The sequence below is a fragment of the Panthera leo genome, chromosome A2 (assembly GCF_018350215.1).
Source record: "Panthera leo isolate Ple1 chromosome A2, P.leo_Ple1_pat1.1, whole genome shotgun sequence".
NCBI classification, from domain to species: Eukaryota; Metazoa; Chordata; class Mammalia; order Carnivora; family Felidae; genus Panthera; species Panthera leo.
The window spans coordinates 16865683-16889150 of NC_056680.1; the positions used below are offsets into that span (position 1 = coordinate 16865683).

The window sequence follows — 23468 nt, forward strand, 5'->3', positions numbered from 1 at the left end:
TGACCACTAAGAAATAGCTAAATAAATACAAACAGGTCCTTAAAATTAAAACTCTTAGGGTAACTGGGTGGCCTAGTTGGTTAAGCATCCAACTCTTCGACTTGGCTCAGGTCATGGTCTCACAGTTCAAGGGATTGATCTCCATGTTGGGCTCTACACTGGCAGTGTGAAGCCTGCTTGGGATTTTCTCTCCCTCTCCCTCTGCCTCTCCCCTGCTTGTGCTCTCTCTCAAAAGAAATATACATTAAAACAAACAAACAAACAAACAAACAAACAAAAGCCACCAAAATTCTTCTGGGATAATTTAATCTTAAGGTTAAATTATCTACCATTTAGAGATACCAGTATCTCATATATAAAGATGTCAAAAACAGGGTGCCTGGGTAGCCAAGTTGGTGAAGCGTTCGACTCAATTTTAGCTCAGGTCATGATCTCACAGCTTCTAAATTCGAGCCCTACATGGGGCTCTGTGCTGACAGAGCGGATCCTGTTTGGGATTCTTCCCCTCTCTCTGCCTTTCCCCTGCTTGGACTCAAAATAAAGAAATAAAAACTGGAAAACAAAAAAAAAAAAGTCAAAATAATCAGAACAAGTCCTAGCTAAATCCACTGCTTAGAAAGTTACCAATTCCTCCTCTGGTCAATTCATTAAAATAAATTTCTCTGTAATTTTGAATAATTAACTGTTCCACTGTTTGTACGTTTCTTTTTGTTGCTTCCTTCTTCATTTTTAGCCTTTTTCATCATTCTCTTGATCCTGTCTGTCCCCATACATACTACTGAGGTGCTCAGCAAGGCCCACGTGACCTCCGCTGTGCAGAGGAGGGAGGAAGACTGAAAGTCCAAGGCTGGATCAGGGGAGGGTTTGGTTAAAAGATATCACAGAAAAAAGGCTCCTCACTCAAGATGAGATTAACTCCTACTTTCTGGTATTTGTATTGAAGAAGACATGAAATCAAGAAAATTCTTGAATCAGACAAGGGAGCTACATGACTTCTACTTTATTGGTAACAAGTAGGGAGTAAGTCTAAGATGTAACTTCTATAGACGAAAGAATTGATACCACCACGCACCTGGGAAAGCGGAGAGGTGTAAAAGCTGAGGTGTAAATCATTAGTTTTAGAATGAGAAAAGAGTGCTTTCTGTTTACCATCAAAGGCTGATAATCCCTTTGAAAGGGCAAAGTAAACACATAAACAAGGACCAATGGAGTAGGTTACTATTCATTTTCTCTAACTTGTAGTTTAGGAAAGGTGGTCATTATTTAGTTGTCAAAAAGCCACTACAAACTTCCCCTTACTTACAGCCTCTTTCTCTCTGTCCATGATAGTTTCCAGCTCCTCAAAATGTCGCAGTTTGATCTCCAATTTCTTCATTTGTGTCTCAACCAGCAGGGCCACCAGAGACTTGATCTTTCTCTCTTCCACGGCAGCCAGGTGCTAAGTGTAAAAGATCATTCAAATTAGGTAGGTAAACATTTGCTTAAAATACAGAAACAAAATACTCACGTTGATATTCAAAGTAGGGATTATATAATTAAGAACAATGACCGATGCCCCCTTTCTATGTTTCTACCAAACATTTACTTCAATTTAAAATAACTATTGCTGAATTTCTGGTCCTTATAGGTATAAATAACCCTGTTAAAGGGTTAAAAAAACAAAAAAAAAACACCCCAAAACCCTCCCTCCCACGGTAAACTACTCCCCTCAAAAAGAGCCCACCACAAAGGGGAAGTGTAATCAGAACACTGATGGGCAAAGAGGAGGACACAAGTAGCCTGGGGTACACTTCCCATCTACCACCCACCTACCTCGCACCCTCACCCTTTTACTCTATGCCTCCCCTCACTATTCTTCCCCCTTTATGAACTGTCCAGGGACAGCTAAACAGTGGATTCTCTCAGCACCCAACACTCAGACACAAAGCTTCTGGCTTCTCTCTAGTGAGTGGAACCACGTGTGGAAAGGAGAGGGTGAACAATATTCCACCCCTATGTTTGCAGATAGGATCCAGAGCAAGAGGAACAAATATAGTACAGAACAAGAAGTTACACTGGAAGAATGTGCTACTCACCCGCTACAGGATGGATGATGAGCCCTATTCATTCACACTTCCTGCCTACTCAGCAGCACACAGAGGAAGGCACCACATTACACCGAGAAGATGAGGGTCCCATATTTGGTCCTGACTACCTGTATCTGGGAATGGGTCAATCCCACCTAATCCAGACACCATCTAAGAGCTTATACTAACAAACCCCCAATAGCATTTTGCATTCACTTTCATTACATCTGTTGAATTTATGTGCTCATCTTGCTTCTACACGAGTGAGAAGTAACACAAGGTGGCTGTCCTAATCTCTGTTTCTTACAGAATCTAGAAGGAGCTAACATGCAGGAGGTATGTAACATAGGCTTTTGGGAGCTAAATTAACAGACACTTAAATGAGAATCTTATTTTTCACTCTTTTATAGTTAGAAAAGAGAAATGCAATTTTATACCATAGAGATCCATTAATAGGAAGAGGCAATGTATAAGCAAAAGGTGATGATAAGCAGATTTTTTTTTTTTTTTAAACGTTTCTTTATTTCTGAGACGGAGAGAGACAAAGCATGAGTGGGGGAGGGACAGAGAGAGAGGGAGATACAGAATCTGAAGCAGGCTCCAGGCTCTGAGCTGTCAGCACAGAGCCTGATGCGGGGCTTGAACTCACAAACTGTGAGATCATGACCTGAGCCGAAGTCGGACGCTCAACCGACTGAGCCACCCAGGCGCCCTGATGATAAGCAGATTTTATGAATAATCTACGGCTGTTCATGATACATCTGCCTCCCTAACCACTTGAACTACATCAGTAACAAGTTTAAATAAAGATCACATGATTTGGGGAGCCTGGGTGGCTCAGTTAAGTGTCCAACTCTTGATTCTGGCTCAGGTCATGATCTTGTGGTTCTTGAGTTCGAGCCCCGCATTGGGCTCTGTGCTGACAGGGCAGAGCCTGGAGCCTGCTTTAGATTCTGTGCTTCCCCCCACCCCCTTCCTCTGCACACACTCTGTCTGTCTCTCTCAAAAATAAATTAAAAAAAATTTAATTCCAGAAGAAAAAACAGAAGTAAACCTAAGTGATTTTGGGTTAAGTGAAAGATTTCTTAGATGTGACACCAAAAGCAAAAATGTTAAAAGGGAAGATTGAAAACTTGAAGTTCATCAAAATCAAAAACATCTCTGCTTCAAAGGACACCATCAAGAAGGTGAAAACACAGCTCACAGACTGTGAGAAAGTATTTGCAAATCATATGTGTGATGAAAGAGTTGTGTCCAGCGTATATGAAGAACTCTTAGACTTCATGCCTACGGATGAAGTGATGCTGGTAGGAATGTGTGGGACTTCAAATACAAGCTGGTCACCATCTCAGACACTCGGCAAATTTTGAAGATGCAGAAGATGGGAAGCTAAGGAGTTAGGTTCAAGGAAGAAAAGAAATTCCTGAAAACTCCCATTGGTGTGATCAAGATTATTTCAAAATCTCAACTGTAAGTTCTGGAAAGTCACACCCAAGGATCAGGGGTGGTCCTGGAGGAGAATGACCAAAGTGTCATCTAGCTTCAACTCAATCCCTGCCTCAATCAGTTCGGTTATCACCTGGGGCGTCTGGATCTTATATATATATTTCTCCTTGTCTTTTTACACAGAGAATCTAAATTTGTTTTAATGTTTGCTTATTTTGAAAGAGAGTGTGAGCCAGCAGGGGAGGGGCAGAGAGAGAGACAGAATCCCAAGTAGGCTCTGCACTGTCAGTGCAGAGCTCAACATGGGGCTCAATCCCACGAACCATGAGATCAAGACTTGAGCCGAAATCAAGAGTTGGACACTGAACTGACTGAGCCACCCAAGCATCCCTGGACAATCTAAATTTTTATACATATGTGGCATTCAATCAAAAAAGATCCACAAATGGCGCAGGCACTGGACTTATTAGCAGGGGAGAACATTAAAGTAAGTTAAGATCACTATTTTTAAGAAAATGTAGGAAAATACGGATAAAAAGAGAATTTCAATATATTTAGACTTTGTATAAGAATCAATATACACCTGACTGAAATTATGACTAAAATATATACTAACCGAAAATAACAACTCAAAGATCAGGCTTAAAAGGGTAAGGCTTGGGGCGCCTGGGTGGCTCAGTCAGTGTCCAACTCTTGATTTCAGCTCAAGTCACGATCTCGTGGTTCGTGAGATCTAGCCCTGTGTCAGGCTCCGTGCTGAAAGAGTGGAGTCTGCTTGGGATTCTCTCTCTCTTCTCTCTCTGCCTCATCCTGGCACCACACATACAAGTGCGCACATGCGCACTCTTTCTCTCGCTTGAATATATATATGTATATATAATATATATATAAATTATACATATTTATTTATATTTTAAAAAGGGGGGAGCGCACCTGGGTGGCTCAGTCGGTTAAGCGTCTGACTTGATTTTGGCACAGGTCCTGGTCTCACAGTTCGTGAGATTGAGCCCCACATTGGGCTCTGCACTGACAATACGGAGCCTGCTTTGGATTCTGTCTCCCTCTCTCTCTGCCCCTCCCCCACTTGTACTCTCTCAAAAATAAACAAACATTTTTTAAAAATGCAGAATCCGTGAAGCACAATAAAACGAAGTATTCTGTAACCATGGCCTGGAAATTACCCTACCTCTTTGTGACTATTTCCTCATTTGTGACACTGGAAAACTGCACCCACAACAGGGTAGGAGGGAGGACACACACAATGTATGCAGAACAGTGCCTGGAGTATGTATGAGTAACAGTATGAGTGGGTGTCTCATACTTGTGAGCTGTAACACTGCTGATGACCTGGGAGCCTAATTTGTTGGGAGACTCTCCTCTACCTGCACCAACCACTTTCAACATGTCTTTTTTTTTTTTTTTTTAATGTTTTATTTATTTCTGAGACAGAGAGAGACAGAGCATGAGCAAGGGAGGGGCAGAGAGAGAGGGAGACACAGAATCCGAAGCAGGCTTCAGGCTATGAGCTGTCAGCACAGAGCCCGACGCGGGGCTCTAACGCACGAACCGTGAGATCATGACCTGAGCTGAAGCTGGATGCTTAACCAACTGAGACACCTAGGTGCCCCTCAACATGTCTTTTAAGACTCAGCATTAGGAATCACTTCCTCTGGGCAGCTTCTTGGCTCCCACAGTCACAATGACAATACTCACTGAACTGCACTTTATTTAGTCACTTGTTCACTACCAGGGCCTAGGCTCGAGGATGCCCCACATTTTGCAGACTTGGCAATTTTAAAGGAGGAAACAAGGATATGAGGTGGAAAGTGAACAGAGAAAAGAGGCAGCCTTTATCAAAAGCCTAGAATTCACCTGTGCTCAAGGTTAGAAAAACCACTAGAAATCTCTGCAAGTAAATGTGGGCACTTTGTTTTTTTTTTTTTTTTTTTAAATGTGGGCACTTTGGAATGAAGGATGAAAAAACCATGGCCCGCAAACTAAAGAAAAAAAATTTGAGTAAAAAACTCAGGAAAAGAAACAAAAACTTCAGTCTCTAAACTTTATGGCAGTTTATTTACTATTAAAGACTTACAGAATTATTACACTGACCTCTAGTTAAAGAAAAAAAATTTTTTTAACTTTTCAAAAAAATGTTTGCTTATGTATTTTGAGAGAAACAGGCAAAGAGCAGAGGAGGGGCAGAGAGAGAGAGAGAGAGAGAGAGAGAGAGAATATGAATGAATGAATGAATCCCAAGCAGGCTCCACACTGTCAGTGCAGAGCCCAATGTGGGGCTCAAATTTATGAACTGTGAGATCATGACCGGAGCCAAAATCAAGACCCGACACTTAACCAACTGAGCCACCTAGGCGCCCCTAAAGAAAAAATTTTAATAAGTTATCAAAATTACCCCATTACAAGTGTAAGCATTATTCACTGATAAGGTTGATAACATCTGGGTTTTGAGTAGAAATAGGAGAAAAGAACTAATGTTGCACATTAAATTTAGTTTTTTTCACATTTCAGGTCTTAATAATAATATTTACATACAAGTTCTGATTTTCTTTATATGATTGTTAAAACCAAATGACTACATCTTCTACTTTGCTCTAGCTCACAATTCTTATTTGTGAGAGAAGAAATCAACAGATTTCTCTGAAAGAAGTGGCCTGGTCTTTTGTACCATCTCACTTTCTGAATTTTGCTGAGTGGATCTTACTGAATGTGTTAACATGTCATTTCTTGATCTTCTGCATTTCTTGATCTAGGGGTTAGAGCCTCTTTTAAAAAAAATATTTAGTTAGGGAGTGGGTGAGCAAGCGGGGGAGAGGAGCAGACAGGGGGAGGGGGGAGAGAGAATCTCAAGCAGGCTTCCATACTCAGCACAGAGCCCGATGCACGGCTCGATCCCATAACCCTGGGATCATGACCTGAGCCGAAATCAAGAGTTGGATGCTCAATCAACTTAGCCACCCAGGTGCCCTGAGCCTCCTTTTTGACTTAACTTCCATGACTATTCTTATTGTTACTGGTACAAGATTCATTTGCACCTGAGAGACGACAAGAAGGTAGTATGTTTCACAGAACAGCATATGTCCTGCCACCAAGACTCTAAATTTTGCTACTTTATGGATTTGGTGACATACATGTACCGAATCAATCCAGTAGAAGTCACAAAGGCTTAGGAGCCAATTCTTCAGGAAATTACAAAGCCTTCGCAGAGGCTTGAAGTGGCTGAATAAATGTTACCAACCACTGGACAAAAGTGATTAAGGGATCCAAATACCACTCATGTCTGCTTAAAAAAAAAAAAAAAAAAAAAAAAAAAGAATCTTAGAATGTAAAAGCAAGAGTGAGCTGTTGAAATGCATTACTGGACTGGGGGATATCCTGGGTTTTATTAAGCATTGACATCATTCTAACCACCATGCTGTATTTTCATGGTACTTCTTTTATTTCTAATGACCACCAAAAAAGAATTCTTTATGTATAGAAAGAAACTGAACTCTATATTGAAAGAAAAAAAACTAAAGCTTAGGAAAGTTAATTATCTTGCCAACGGTCACAGTTAAGTGAACTGGGAACGAAACTCAGTTCTGAAGCATACCTTGAAACAAAACCAGCCACTAAGAAAGCTGACACATGGAGACATGGAGGAGTTAATGTTTCCCTCTTTCTTCTGTTCTTTATTTGTTGGTTCTTAAAAATTAGAAACTTAAATCACAGACATACTAAGAAAACAAACAAACAAAAAAAGAAGGTATTTTTTTTTTTTTGAGCTAGCTGTTGGATTTTTAATTGCACAATATTTGAAAACAGTATCTTCGAAATAGAGAATTTTATCAGATTACATTTATGCATTGGCTGGGATCACCAGACTCAAAGTCTGCAGAATCCGGGTTTTGGTCTTTGTTCTACAACTAGTCGTATAACCTGAGGCTTCTCATCAACTTCTCTGGGTTTGTTTCTACATCTAGGAGATGAAAGAGTTTAAGAAACTCAAAAATCATCTGTGATATTAACATATGAAACATCTTTCCTGTTAGAACTTAAAAGTGTGTACTAAGGTTAGTAATCCAGTTATAAACATAACTTGTGTAAAAATGAAATACGCAAAAGTAGAACAGATTTATGTGTTGTGTGTAAGAAAGTTTCATTCCAAGAAATTATATAAAATTGTATTTAATTCCTAATTAGATCTCATTTAATACTAACTTCTTAAGGTTATATTTCTAGCATTTTATACATATTCTTTTTGTTTTTCCTTCACAACTAAATATATATCCTAATGGCTCAAGAAAAATGTGAAGTTCAAGGTTAGTGGGCTGAGTTCCTAAGAGGCAGGAACCATCCATATTTCTTTGGCACCAAATAAACCTATCACTGTGTAGACCCTCAAATACCGGTTAAATGAATAATCAAAATATGGCATTTCCATCTTACAGAATGCTTTAAAAAAAAAAAAAAAATTTTTTTTAACTTTTATTCACTTTTGAGAGACAGAGACAGAGCATGAGTGGGGGAGGGGCAGAGAAAGAGAGGGAGACACAGCATCCAAAGCAGGCTCCACGCTCTGAGCTGTCAGCACAGAGCCCGATGTAGGGCTCGAACCCATGAACTGCGAGAGCATGACCTGAGCTGAAGTCAGGCGCTTAACTGAGCCACCCAGGCGCCCCCAGAATGCGTTTTTAATTCTTAACTTGATTCTTATAATAACGTTGTTAAAAAGGTAGATCAGAAAGGAGTTCTGATTCAGACAAAATGATATAGGTTCAGAAAATTTATTTTAGTTGCCTAAGTTAAGAAACTAGTAAATGGTAGAGCCGGAACTAAAAGTTTAAATTCTAAATTCAAAGCTTTTTATAGTTATCCACAAATGCCTGTTTAGAACAATTAATATTTAGTGGATACTTTCCCGGGGAATTCTTAGAAGGGACGTGCAGATTAAAGATGGCCATAAACTCACTGGCTTTCTTTTCATGGAGAGGAGGGTCTATAATCCCTCCTCTCGAATCAAGGCAGGTTCTCTAATTGCCTTGCCCAAGAGAAAACAGTGGTGCCATTTTCCAGTTCCCAGCTTGGGAACTTCATGTCCTGTCTTTTGGAACGTTCCTTCTGGGAGTCCCTAGCTGCCATATACTACATGTGATCAACGTGGAAGAGCCCACAGAGAGAGACCTCAAGACTGCATGAAGAGGAAAAAGAAACCAGCCACTTCTACCAAGGATTAGGACTTCAAGGAATCTGTCTCAGACTCTCCATGAACCTACCTGTGAGGTGAGTAATGCTAAATGATTCAACTGATACCACATGGAGCAGAATTGCACAGGTGTTTAGTGCTCAAATTTGCACAATCATGAGCTATAATAAAAAATGGTTGTTTTTTAAAAACACTAAATTCTTTTCCCACTATGGGAAAAGAATCTGGTATCTGGAAATGGGGTGCTGTAGTATCAAAAACTTTCAGTGTGTGGCTTCAGATCATGCAGTGGGCACAGGCTGAAAGGATCTCAAGAAAACCACTGGCAAGAGCTTTTAGAACAGAGAGGAAAATGTTCCTGGAGGTTGGAGAGAAGCAGATCTTCTCTCCAAAGAGAAGTTTGGAAACACTGTCACTTCTGGTGATGTGGAAAATAGGAGTCATTAATGAACTTGTGAATCTGGCTGGAGTGATTTCTAGACAAAAGATAAACTTTCTTTAGGCATTTTATTACAAGCAGCCAGAAGAGAAAGGAACCAAAGAGGGAACTATTCCATCTTCAGGCCATCATTATTGGAGTTAGAAATCTCCTAGACAATTAAGAGCAAATACAACAAGGTTTAAAATGAAACTTTCTCATCTCTAGTTGCTCCCAGCAAGGGTTTGAAACTAAAAAATGGCTTCAGGACAAAGATAAAATCCAGAACATTATCAGTTAGTCGTGACCTGAGAGTAAACAGCTCAAGGTGTGGCTGTAAGACATTCTGATCAAAAAGTATTGTAGGGGGGCGCCTGGGTGGCTCAGTCGGTTGAGCGCCGACTTCGGCTCAGGTCACGATCTCGCGGTCCGTGAGTTCGAGCCCCGCATCGGGCCCCTGTGCTGACGGCTCAGAGCCCGGAGCCTGTTTCGGATTCTGTGTCTCCCTCTCTCTGACCCTCCCCCATTCATGCTCTGTCTCTCTCTGTCTCAAAAATAAATAAACGTTAAAAAACAAAAACAAAAAAAAAAAAAATTAAAAAAAAAAAAAGTATCGTAGGATTTCTAAGAATCTTAGAATTTCTAAGAATAAGGGTATTCTTGCCTCTTATACTCTTAGACTCTCTTTACTAGACAGGAGGGCCTCTAAGTATCTTCAAGAGCATGTCTCCTATATTCTATATTACTACAACTTAATGTTTTCCAACAAGTTTGAAGGTTTTCATCAGCCACAACTCCCACCAACCCCCCCATCCCCCCGCCTCCTTCACTCTTTCCTTTCCTTCTGGGACTCATATTACAGGCTAAGAAAGGCCCCTCACAGCAGCAAAATTGGGCTGATTTTTTAATGGCAAAGGAAAAGGATTCAGAATGCAGTATCCAAAGACCACAGGGCCAAGCCAAAAGCTGTAGAGAATAAGTCACAGAGGGCAAGACTGGGGCCCTGGGAAGACAGAAAGGGGAAACATATGCCTGACTAGATTTCAAAGTTGCTCTGAACTATGTATGCTCTCTCAGGGCCTTCCATCTTCACACTTACTGAATGTGAGTGCAGTTTCTCTCCAAGTTTCCAACCACTTTTATGTCAGTCCTCAAATTCTTCTGAGATGACCAACATGCAAGGAGCTGCACCTGAAAGACCACTCCTAAAGAGAGCTTCCTCTGTACCCGAACTTGATTTAGAGAAGATCTCAAAAGCCCAGCCTTAGCCTGATTATCATAATAACATGAAACCATGGAATGCTTACTTTTCAGTTGGGAGATATGTAGGTAATTGGTGACCAGAGGGTAGACTGAGGGGTTTAAGCTGGCATGCCTTCTGTGTAGAGGCATGGTCAATGATCCCTCACCTTGAATTTGGATAGAACTTTTTTAGTGTTTATTTTTGAGAGAGAGAGAGTGCGCACGTGCGCCAGTGGGGGAGAGGCAGAGAGACAGAGACAGACAGACAGACACAGACACACACACACACACACAGATTCCCTTCTGGTGGCCTGGGACACTTTTCTCTTAAAATTATAAGCTTCCAAGTAAAAAGTCCAACTATTTTGATACCAACCTAATGTGAGGAAGCCCAAGATAACGAACTCTGTAGATGAGCTGTGTGGAGACAGTGACGCCAGCCAGTCCCAGGTCATACAGACACCCTGCTTACCCATCAGGCACAGCAGGGAGGTTGCCTCAGGTCCTCCCTTCACAGCCCAGCTGTGAGCAACCTGAGCCAATGTCACATGGAACAGGGCTTGTCCAGTTGAGTCTGCCTGAGTTCCTCAGTCATAAAAATGATTAAGATGCAATACAGTGATGATGGTCTTAAGATAGGTTTTGTAATGGTTACATAGCCCTGGGTAACTGGGGCAGGAGCACTACTAACGCTCAAGCTAAGGATTCCTGAAGGTCTGGCAGCAGTGATGACCAGGGCTTCCCCAAGAAGGGCTGTCGGGAGCTCACATCCCTTCACATACTGGCTTTATGGAACTTAAGAACGATGAGGGGCGCCTGGGTGGCTTAGTCGGTTGAGCGTCCGGCTTCGGCTCAGGTCATGATCTCACGGTTTGTGATTTCGAGCCCCATGTCGGGCTCTGTGCTGACAGCTCAGAGCCTGGAGCCTGTTTTGGATTCTGTGTCTCCCTCTCTCTCTGCTCCTCTCCCACTCGTGCTCTGTCTCTTTATCTCTCAAAAATAAGTAAACATTAAAAAGAAGTTTTTGTTTTGTTTTTTTTTTTAAGAATGATGAGGTGTGGGAGTGTGGCCCAGATGTGCGCTATGCGGAGAAATGACCTAAAAGAGATGAATGATACCACAAAGGTAACTTGGTTGTAACAGAGTTGAGGTGAACTTTACATAACAAAGCCTGAAGTCCAGCTGGTGGAACAGGAGTAGTTTTCTGTTTAGTCATATAAAGATGAAAGTGAATAGGTCTAACTATAGGCAAAATGATCCAATAGGTCAATTTTTCTTTTGGTTTTCTCTCTAGAATATCATCAAGTAAAAGGACATCGTTTCACTGATCAATGCACATAGTGTCAATCAATTTCAGCAAACACTTATCTGGTAAAGCCTTATGACTACAACGTACAATGAAAAACTTTCCTATCTCAAAAAAGAATTTCAGGCAAAGGGGAGCAAGTAAGAAGTATCTCTGAGAGGTGAGAAAGAATCTTCCTGTTACCCCAGAACTAATATCTAGTTACCATGAAGACAAACCTACTTTAGCCATTTCAAGATATATAGGAATGGGGTGGTGACAGAATAAATCTAAAGAAAATGTCTGTAAATCTTACGAAAATGTGATCTCAGGCACCTGGGTGGCTCAGTCTGTTGAGCATCTGACTTTGGCTCAGGTCATGATCTCATAGTTGGTGAGTTCAAGACCCACATTAGGCTCACTGCTGTCAGCCTGTCAGTGCAGAGCCAGAGCTGGCTTCAAATCCTCTGTCCCCTTCTCTCTGCCCCTCCCCCACTTGCACTCTCTCAAAAATAAACAAACAGTAAAAAAAAGAAAGAAAACGTGACCTATGCTATCTTGGAGGAATTGAGTCCTGCTGATGCTGAATAAGGAGAACATTCTAGTTTTTAAGGTTTCTAATTTATTCTAGCAATAGTTCTGAACTTTTCCTTCCACCTAAAACTAAGCACCCAGATGGAAGGGATGTAGAGCACCCAGCCAATGGTGTTCCTTCCCACACCCACACACCACTCTTCAGGTAGGTCAATTCACAGCTTGTCGGTAGATGCAATGAAGAAATGGATATGCTACCAAAGAGTCCCTCATATGGCAAGGCTGGGGAAGAGCCAGAATGCATGCCCACCGTCCCTATGTGTTTTGGAGCTAGATTCAGAACCTCTAATTACTACTCCATGTCAGTGTGACAAACAATTAAAATGTATCAAGGAAAAGTCTTAATAACAAAGCTGTTTATAGATACAGAAAAACAAAAAGAGAATAAGAGAAAACTTGGATTGGCTAGATCAGCTGTACTAATTACAGTAATTTAAGTGAATTCCTTACCCTTAATTCCCATGTAGCACAAAGATGGTTATGTGTGCTGTGAAATGCATCAGACCCAGCTGTTAAGTGGCACTGAACAGTTCATGCATGCCAAGTCATGTGTCACACGCATGTGTATCACTCACAGATCTGTGGAAAACACAGCTGTCATGAGAATAAAGATCTTCTTTCCCAGTTATTAGAAACAAGACTGAGTGAGGATGATGGAGTGAAAATTCGGTGACCTGGAAGGAAAATGTTCTTTGGACTCTTCTAAACCTTGCACAGAACATCTAAGGAGCAGGGCAATTGCTCCATAAAAGCAGTTTCTCTGCAGTAAAGGGGTCAAACAGCTGTGGCAAGGTGGTCAGAAGTACACAGCACACAAACTTTTGTGCCCAAAGTTGCACATGTTAACAGCTATGAGGCCATGATGTTTTTCATCAGCTATGAAAACGATTTATGGTCATCTACCATTTTAGTTCCTTCTCCAGCAACTTACAGTGAAGCTGACACAGTGGCAGAAGGAGGAGAAATAATGGAAGAGAGAGAGAGAGAGAAACATCTCTATGAGAGGGAAGAGGGTCCAAAAAAGCCCAACTGGAGATCACACAGTGGGTTCTATCTGGGAGAACCACAAGGAACAGTTCTGGATGGACAGGCAAGAAAGGACGCTTGAGAACTGAGACGGGTCCTGATCATGAAAATCTTGTGAATTCTACACTAAAGAGTTTGAAATTTTAGCCTGAGAGAGATAGAGAGCTTATTTAAGAAAGTATCATGTTCCTATTTGTATTTTTACAGATTCTTCAGAAAAGCAGTAAGTAGTCCATTGTATTAGAAGACAGGTTAGCAACCATTCTTGGGGGGCGGGCGGGGGCGGGGGGAGGACGGTAACCAAAAGGGAGTATGAGGAAGCTTCTGAAAGGCTAGGAATATTATGCTGCTTGAAGTGGGTGCTGTGTGTGAGCCCACAGGTGGGCTCCACCTGTGAATAATTCACTAGCCGTAGACATATATATCTACTGATACAAATGTAAATTATCAATAGAAAATTTCAAAAATAAAAAAGATTACTTTGCTAAAGACAGAGAATGGGCTGGAGGAGATAGGCAGAGGATGAGGGATGCCAGCCTAAGGGGAAAGTGAAGGGCCCGGGCATTACCAGAGGCACTAATGCACCAGGAAGGATTTGGTGGCTGAATACCTATGGAAAGTGAAAGAATGAGGAGAGACAAGATGACCTGAGGCTGCAACTCTGAAGACTGGTGGATGGCTGTGTTGTCTCCTGATAAATGTCACAAAGGACAGAGGCCCTCCTGGCCTCCAGCTCACTTATGAAATAATCCCAAGACCATCCTTAAGGTCTCTAAGATCCCTGGTAGCAGTCTGAACGAGAACTTAGCTCTGAGGCAATGAGGTGCCAAAGGGTCCAGCCTGACAGGAGAAACAGAGAATCAAAAAACTGCTTCCAGTGAAGCAGCAAAACCAAATGAACAGGAAACAGCTGTCAAATTGGCATCCAGAGAAGTACTCACTCATCCCAAGAGACAGAGAACGGTAGAGGAGAGAGAATACCTAATACTGCAACTAAACCACCATGAAGATCGGGAGGCATCTGTGGAAGAGACTGGGAAGTAGGAACACACAGGATCTCCAGCTCTTGTAAGAGTCAGCTTCAGCTGGGGCTACTGTCTGGACTGACTGTGCCCTGTAAACACCCTCCTCCTCACTGTCCACACCTAGGCCTGATGTGTGGGAACTCAAAACAATGGTCTTGTGGTTTAAACTGGGTCACCTGTGGGTCTGTTATTAAATCATGCACCACAGATTAAGCACTTGGAGAAGTAGTCTGCAGTAGCTGAACAGTCTACAGGTACTAAAGGCCATGAAAGAATATCTTTACCAATGGATTAAGAACAGCTCAAGATAAAAAGATTAGGTATGTTCCAGTAAACGCTCCTCAAAACGTGGGAACCTATAATGGAAGAAAGCTACTTCAGAGGGTAGGATGGAGAAGGGGTGAAAAGGTTTTTCAAAACTTCACATATTCATGCCTGGAATGTTTTAAAATGCGAAAGCAACACAAAGTGGGAAAAATAACATTCTCCTTTTTTTCTTAAATATGCTGTGAAGCCAATACTAGGTTATAAATAGAGAAAACCACCCCCAGAAAAGCTGGCAAATTCAAGAAGAAAAAGTTATTTTAGATCCCCCTCTTTCCTTTCAGTCTGTAAGAGCAGGGTGAAGTATTTATACAAGGAAACAGATTTTTGTCTTAAAAATCACAAATATTTCAATCGAACAGAAATCGGAACAGTAGTCTAAGACAAGTTCTGCAGGCAAATGTGAGGGACTTTAAGTTCGGCTACATCTCTGTGGTCTCCATGAGCTGAGTGGAGCGGTATAAGCAAGGCCTGGAAGGCAGCCCCCCTCTAGGACCAGATCTGCGACTCGCCCCCACCCCTCCTGCCTGCACAATTCTTAACCTAGAAATGCCGGTCAAGCAGTCATCTCGTGTTGGGTGCAAGGCTCATTATACTAAACTTTCTCAATAACTGACAACAATGCAACCATTCACGGCTGGCAAGAGCCTGGAAAGGGCTGTCAGTGGCAAACCTTGGCTTTGGTTGCAGCTGAAGCAAGAGCAGCTGCTGCGGCCGTGGCCACATTTCCTTCGGAAATTTCATGTTCTACTTTCTTCTTCCCGAGATCGCTTTCTCTTTCTTTACAAGTATCAGTGAGTTCCTTGTTCTCTTCAGTTTCCTTTTCTTCTGAAAAAAATCAGAAAGCCTTATTACCAGTGTGCCCCATCTCAATAAGCCATCTTACTTCTCACCTCCGCCACATGACAAACTAGGACTGAGGTTACAAAGAGATCTCAGTGCCTCCTTCTTTGTAAGACTTTTGCAGAGCCATTCCATGCATGTAAGGGAGCCTCCATCTGAGATGGATTTTCTAAATAGTATGCTTTGTCTTTCCTTCATTTCTCTAAGCTCTCTGTGTAGTTCCCTAGGATATAAAGGGAACTAAGCCCTGCCGTAAGACCAAAAAGATCAGTCAATGAAAGGCTCTGAGAAACCCTAGTGTCTGGAGGAAATGAGAACAAAGCACTTCCGCAAGCCTTCTGAGACAGGCTCGATGGATCCGCCAGCCACTGACCGTGACTTCTGTCACAATGAGCAACTTGTTTGTCTACATATTACTGAAAACAAGGTAGCCATTGGTATTAGCACTGGTGCCTAGGAGCCAAATAAAACTCAAACTCGAACACTTGTTTATTGTTACATTAAGAAACAAACCCAGGGCTCAGTCAGTTAAGCGTCCGTCTTGGTTGTGGCTCAGGTCATGATCTCACGGTTGTGGAATCAAGCCCCATGTTGGGCTCTGTGCTGACAGTGTGGAGCATGCTTGGGATTCTCTCTCTCTCCCCCTCTCTGCCCCTCCCCTGCTTACACTCTCTTTCCCTCTCTCAAAATAAATAAATAAACTTAAAAAAAAAAAACAAAAACCTAATGAGTGAGGAAAATTTCTATACAATTAAACTGCTCACAGTTCTCCAGGGCTTGTCAGTTTTACATAATAAAGTCTAAAGAGTTTCCTCAAATTACCTGATTTGGTATCCTCACTAACTTCACTGTCCTGCTCCTTCTCACTATGTTTTTCATTTTCTCCATCTTGTGCTTTATCACCTTCATCTGTTTCGTTTTCCCCTTTGTTTTCTGCCTGAACGAGGAGGTATAAAAGAAGAGAACAGAGAGTGAGCAAAAAAACCCAGTCCTTCAACTAGTGATATTATCTAAGAGTAACAAAAGATTCCATTATTTTGGGCAGGGAGTGCACTAGGGCCCTGGAGGCCCAAGGGCCTTGGAGAGAAGAGCTAGAAATCAATACATTCAAAGAAACACCTTTCACTACCTCCACACCTGAGTGCTCACATGTTAACAGGCCTCCACAACACACAGTCCCTGCACTCTTTGTGCCCTGTGCTATAAAGCCAGGGTCACAATGTCCAAAGGAATGGCATGGAAATTCATTTATGTTATTTACTGGTTAAATAGAGAAATACTTAATAAACAAATGAATTACTGATTACCTGTCCAAAAGAATCAAGAGCATTTAAAATGTACATTATCAACCGAGAAGATGGAATACTGCCAAAATTAAAAGCTGACAAAGCCTTTAATACAGTCATTTGCTAATGGTTTTTAGTAAGAGCCACAATAGGGCATCAGTGATTATGCTCTGGGGACTGAAAACTTCAATTCTTCTGGTTAGAATTTGGTTTCATTTACTGACTCTGAAATCCTTGTGACTTTGGACAAATCATGTAACATTGTCTATAAAATGAAGAGATCATCATTGACTTGATGAGACTGTTTAGGAACTAGATGAATTCACAAATGGAAAGTACAAAGCACAGTATGTTGAACAATGTAAGAATTATAATTAATTTTACTCTTATCCTCATCCTGTCCTTATCTATATACAATTTTAAAACAACACACGTAATCAACACCTTAAATCGCATATTGTATATGTTCACTCAAATACTGAGTGAATGCTCATCAAGGCTTCTAATCTTATCTTTTTTAACTGAAGTATAGTTGATGTAAAATGTTATATCAGGTTCAGATTTACAACACAGTTGACAATTCTACACATTACACAATGCTAACTATGATAAATCTACTTCCTGTCCATATATTATTACAGTACTGACTATATTCCCTATGCTGTACTTTTCAGCCCTGTGACTTATTTATAACTGAAACTTGTACCTTAATCCTCCTTTACTTATTTTGCCCATCCCACTAACCCCCCTTTCCCCTCTGTCAATCACCACCTTGTTTTCTGTATTTATGGGTCTATTTCTGATTTTTTGGTTTTGTTTTGTTTTTTAGATCCCATATAGAAGGTTTTTTTTTTTTAATTTTATTTTTTAAAATTTACATCCAAATTAGTTAGCATATAGTGCAACAATGATTTCAGGAGTAGATTCCTTAGTGCCCCTTACCCATTTAGCTCATCCCCCTTCCCACAATCCCTCCAGTAACCCTCAGTTTGTTCTCCATATTTATGAGCCTCTTCTGTTTTGTCCCCCTCCCTGTGTTTATACTATTGTTTCCCTTCCCTTATGTTCATCTGTTTTGTTTCTTAAAGTCCTCATATGAGTGAAGTCATATGATTTTTGTCTTTCTCTGACTGATTTCACTTAGCATAATATCCTTCAGTTCCATCCATGTAGTTGCAAATGGCAAGATTTCATTCTTTTTGATTGCCGAGCAATACTCCATTGTATATATATACCACATTTTCTTTATCCATTCATTTATCGATGGACATTTGGGCTCTTTCCATACTTTGGCTATTGGTGATAGTGCTGCTATAAACATGGGGGTGCATGTGTCCCTTCGAAACAGCACACCTATATCCCATGGATAAATGCCTAGTAGTGCAACTGCTGGATTGTAGGGTAGTTCTATTTTTAGTTTTTTGAGGAACCTCCATACTGTTTTCCAGAGTGGCTGCACCAGTTTGCATTCCCACCAGCAATGCAAGAGATCCTCTCTCTCCACATCCTCGCCAACATTTGTTGTTGCCTGAGTTGTTAAATTTAGCCATTCTGACAAGTGTGAGGTGGTATCTCATTGTGGTTTTGATATGTATTTCCCTGATGATGAGTGATGTGGAGCATTTTTTCATGTGTCAGTTGGCCATCTGGATGTCTTCTTTGGAGAAGTGTCTATTCATGTCTTCTGCCCATTTCTTCACTAGATTATTTGTTTTTTGGGTGCTGAGTTTGATAAGTTCTTTATAGATTTTGGATACTAACCCTTTATCTGATATGTCATTTGCAAATATCTTTTCCCATTCCATCAGGTGCCTTTTAGTTTTGCTGATTGTTTCCTTTGCTGTGCAGAAGCTTTTTATTTTGATGAGGTCCCAGGAGTTCATTTTGTTTCCCTTGCCTCTGGAGACGTGTTGAGTAAAAAGTTGCTAAGGCCAAGATCAAAGAGGTTTTTGCCTGCTTTCTCCTTGAGGATTTTGATGGCTTCCTGTCTTACATTTAGGTCTTTTATCCATTTTGAGTTTATTTTTACTTTTGTGTATGGTGTAGGAAGTGGTCCAGGTTCATTCTTCTGCATGTTGCTGTCCAGTTTTCCCAGCACCACTTGCTGACAAGACTGTCTTTATTCCATTGGATATTCTTTCCTGCTTTGTCAAAGATTAGTTTGCCATACGTTTGTGGGTTCACTTCTGGGTTCTCTATTCTGTTCCATTGATCTGAGTGTCTGTTCTCGTGCCAGTAGCCCATATAGAAGTTAAATGTTAACGGTAGTTGTCTTTCTCTGACTTATTTCCTTATTCTAATACCCTCTAGGGTCTATCCATGTTGTCGTGAATGGCAAGATTTCATTCATTTTTAAGGCTGAGTAATAATATTCCTGTGTGTGTGTGTGTGTGTGTGTGTGTGTGTGTGTGTGTGTGTGTGAGATACATACTTCTTCTTTATCCATTCATTTATCTGTGGACATTTATGTTGCTTCCATATCTTGGCTACTATAAATAATGTTGCAGTGAACATAAGGATGCACAGATCTTTTTGAATTAGCATCTTCGTTTTCTTTGGATAAATACCCAGTAGTGGAATTGCTGGATCATACGGTGGTTCTATTTTTAACTTTTTGAGGAAGCGCCACAGTTTTCCAGAGTGGCTGCACCAATTTACATTCCCATCAACAGTGCACAAGGGTTCATTTTCCCCACATCCTTGCTAACACTTTTTGATACTAGCTTTTCTGATTGGTGTGAGGTGGTATCTTGTTGTGGTTTTGATTCGCATTTCCCAGATGATGAGTGATACTGAGCATCTTTTCATGTGTCTGCTGGTCATCTGTATATGTTCTTTACAAAAATGTCTATTCAGGTCCTTTGTCCATTGTTAAATCATGTGCCCCTGATCTTGAAGAGGCTGTAAAGTTCTATATTGCCTCACTCACCTTGTGTTTATAGCCTCTCTGAGTCAGAGATCAAGTCACAAACACATGGGGCACTTTGTTGCCTTCTGCACATTAGCTTCAGTGTCTCCTCCATGCCAGTGGAATCTTCGATTCCCTCTCCTCTATTTCAATTTTTATATAGTTCTACCTGCTTTTTAAAACCTACTTCAAATGTCGCCTTCTGATTAAGACTTTTCTAACTATTTTCCTGCTGGCAGTTAAATCTCCTACAAAATTCCTTAGTATTCTATAGTTTTCTTCTGGCACAAATATAGGACCCAACCCTATAATTCAGTATCTGTAAAAACCACAATTTTGTATTCATTTCCCCAACTGTGCCTAAAAGGGATATAAAAGAAGAGGCTCAGGAGTGGATAAATCTTCCTCGAATGAGTAAGTGAAAAATGTCCTATGTTATGCTTTGTGAAAATTATACCTTATACCAGCAAAATCCAAATGGCTGACAGAATCATCTGTAGTTCCCTGAGAGGGATCAAAGACAAAAGACAAAATAAACCCAAACCGTTATGCTACGAAAGGCATGCTCTCTCTGTGTCTTTTCTGTTGTAGAAGAATTCAAACAGACTTTCACCTTTTCAGGCTGCTGAACATCGGTATCTGTTTCCATTTTTTCCTCCTCAGTCCCTTCTACGAACAAAAGAATAAGAACAAGTAACACAATATGGAAAAAAGGTAAAAGCTTTCACACAGCTGTATCTGAAATACAACTATGTGCACTAATGAGTCTCACAACTGTATGGCTCACAGAAGTCCAGCATAAAACACAAACTTCATGATTGTATTAATTTAAAGTTCAAAAACAGATGAAAAGTAATAGTGTTAGAAATCAGGACAGCAGTTAACCAAGGAAGGGGTGGGCAAGCAAAAGTGGGATAAAGGAGGGGCCTGAGGTGCTGGTAATGATTTGTTTCCTGATCCTGGGGCTCTTTACATGAATGTGTTTAATTTCTGAAAATGCATGGAGCTGTCCAATGAGGGCTTTTATTTTCTGTAGGTATAAAAATAAAAACCTCAAAAACATTTCAAGTAAAAAAGAGCAAAAAAAAAAAAAAAAAAAAAAAAAGCCCCAAATAATTTATTTAACCAATGCTTAATGAGTGTGTGCATGTGTGTATCTTTTTAATTTTTTTTTAAACATTTATTTTTGAGACAGAGAGAGACAGAGCATGAACGGGAGAGGGAGAGAGAGTGACACAGAATCTGAAACAGGCTCTAGGCCCTGAGCTGTCAGCACAGAGCCTGACGTGGGGCTCGAACTCACGGAGCGCGAGATCATGACCTGAGCTGAAGTCGGTCGCTTAACTGACTGAGCCACCCAGGCACCCCTGTATATCTTTTTTTTTCCTGTATTATCTTTTTTTATGTTTATTTATTTTGAGAGAAGACAGAGACAGCGTAAGTGGGGGAGGCGCAGAGAGAGAGGGAGAGAGAGGAGCCTAAGCAGGCTCTGAGCAGAGACTGACTCGGGGCTCAAACTCATGAAACTGTGAGATTAGGACCTGAGCCAAAACCAAGAGTCAAATGCTTACCCGACTGAGCTACCCAGGCGCCCTGTGAGTATATATTTTGAGTCAAGCACTGGAGAAATACTGCAGAGCTAGGTATTCACTGAGCATCCAGAGCATCACATACTGGCCAGAGAAGACACAAACCAACAAGTCTACCACATACATGCACGCATGAGACCCTGTGAGAAGCACAGAGGGCACAACCGTTTCAATCAGGGAAGGATAGATGGTTACGTGAGCATTTTCTAGGTGGACATGGTTGACAGGGTGGGTAATACAAATATAGAGAAGGACATTTCAAGGAAAGAGACTGAAAGACTCAAGGGTGCCAGGGAAATGTCGTTGGTGATGACTTTCAAGGGGAAGGTAGATAGGAAAAATCAGCAGGGAGATAATGCTGGTAAAGGTCGCATGAGGAAGAGCCCTTAATGTGGTACTAAGGGAGTCTTAACTATATCCTATAGGTAAGAAATTAATCAAGATTTCTAAAAAACAAAAACAGTATAATCAGAAATGTGCTGACAACTCAGAGCCTGGATCCTGTTTCCGGGTTCTGTATGTCCTTCTTCTCCGCCCGTTCCCAGCTCTCACTCAGTCTCTCTCTCAAAAATAAATGAACATTAAAAAAAAAAAAAAAAACCCAAAACAAAAACAAATATTTTACATATGATGAGGGTTTGCTGTGGTTTTAAATAAAAACATCTAAATAACCTACAGCTTAAATCTTTATAGTATCCTCTTATAAATGATAAGACTAATAATATTTATCATCAATGAGAGTATTTAAACATATTTAAACAAACATACTTAAAACTAACAGTGTCAAAGTTATTGAAAAGGAAAATCCCTCTTGCTCTAAGTCTTGCAGGTGGAACCAGACCTCGCTTCCAGAATTCTGACTGACCAGGAGCTCCAGGGGATATGGTAGTTTGGGATGTCATGAATCTCACATAAGGTAGAAAATTACAACCTTCTAAAAAATGCCAAAAGGCTACAGTACCAGAAGTGAGACCAGAGTGTGGAAGAAGTGGGGCCAGGATCTATAACTTGGATCCTGTATCTGGGATCAAGTATTTGGAAAACTGGAGGGGAAGGGTCACACCCAGACATATTTGCTTGTAGTAGCTCACCATCAGGAAGCTGAGCCCTGGACTAGCCAGCTCAAGGGCAGAGAAAAGAAGCCAGGATTCCTACACAGAGCCAGCCATAGGGTTGGCCAATGGGATCTCAAGCCAATGGCAACAACCCCTAGCTATGAGAAGCAACATCCTCTGCAGATAGTCTTTCCAATCCCAATTTTAGCCGTTTAGAGCAAATGCCAAGAAAGGAAACCACCAAGACTGGGCAGAAATATTAATCAACAGTTTCAGCACTCAAGGACTGCCAATAGGAGATCTGAATCCCGAACCTTGGCACAGCCATGGATGCAACAGATAAGTAAAAGAGAGAATCGTAAAGATCTCTAACCAACAAAAAAATATTAGAGATATGCAGAGATTTTTTAAAAAACCCTAAAGATCAAAAGTTTTTCTAAATGCTTTATCCTTCAGGCCAGTCGTCTGCAGAGGCAAAAAACCAAAATGAAACAGGACACCTGGGTGGCTCAGTCAGTAGAGCGGGCAACTTTGGCTCAAGTCATGATCTCACGGTTCAAGAGTTCAAGCTCCACGTTGAGCTTGCTGCTGTCAACACAGAACCCACTTCAGATTCTCCATCCTTCTCTCTCTGCCCATCCCCTGCTTGTGCTTGCAAAAATAAATAAAACATTAAAAACAAAATAAAACCAAAAAAATTTTTTTCTAGAAATGAAGTCAGAGAAAACAGATTAAACTGGGTGAGAAGAAAATCACAAAACTATAAAACACATCTAAAGAAATGATCCACACAGAGACTACTGAGATGGGAAATATGAAAGCATGAAAGCTAAGCTAAACAAAATCAACAGTGGCTTTCTTCCATAATACAGCCATCAAAAATAGAGCATTATTAGAAATAAAGGGTGACAATGTATGAGAAAAAGGTTTAATTCACTAGAAAATGATTAACTTTTTATACTGTTAAACCTAATAAAAGAGTGTCAAATGTGTAACACCCAAACTGATAGAATGGTAGGGCGGAAATGAAAATGTGCCTCACAACAGGGATTTGAACATACTTTTCTCAATTTCAAGCTCATGTGGAACGTTAAAAAATACTGATCACAAATTAAGTCAAAAAGCAAGTTTTAACAAATTTTGAAAAGTCAATGACACACA

At 40.8% G+C, this 23468-nt stretch overlaps 1 protein-coding gene across 4 annotated transcripts in view; it reads right to left on the reverse strand.

The window, feature by feature from the left end:
• The window catches only part of SMARCC1 (SWI/SNF related, matrix associated, actin dependent regulator of chromatin subfamily c member 1), a 202983-nt gene that overhangs the window by 30964 nt on the left and 148551 nt on the right, over positions 1-23468 (reverse strand). For 3 of the 4 annotated variants that reach the window (XM_042929204.1, XM_042929203.1, XM_042929206.1), the window contains exons 22-25: positions 20277-20332; positions 16292-16406; positions 15300-15454; positions 1304-1438 (exon numbers count right to left, since the gene is read on the reverse strand). In XM_042929204.1, the coding sequence (XP_042785138.1) occupies positions 1304-1438; positions 15300-15454; positions 16292-16406; positions 20277-20332 (461 nt within the window). The remainder of the gene's footprint in view (positions 1-1303; positions 1439-15299; positions 15455-16291; positions 16407-20276; positions 20333-23468) is intronic. The other variant, XM_042929205.1, reaches the window with a different exon arrangement.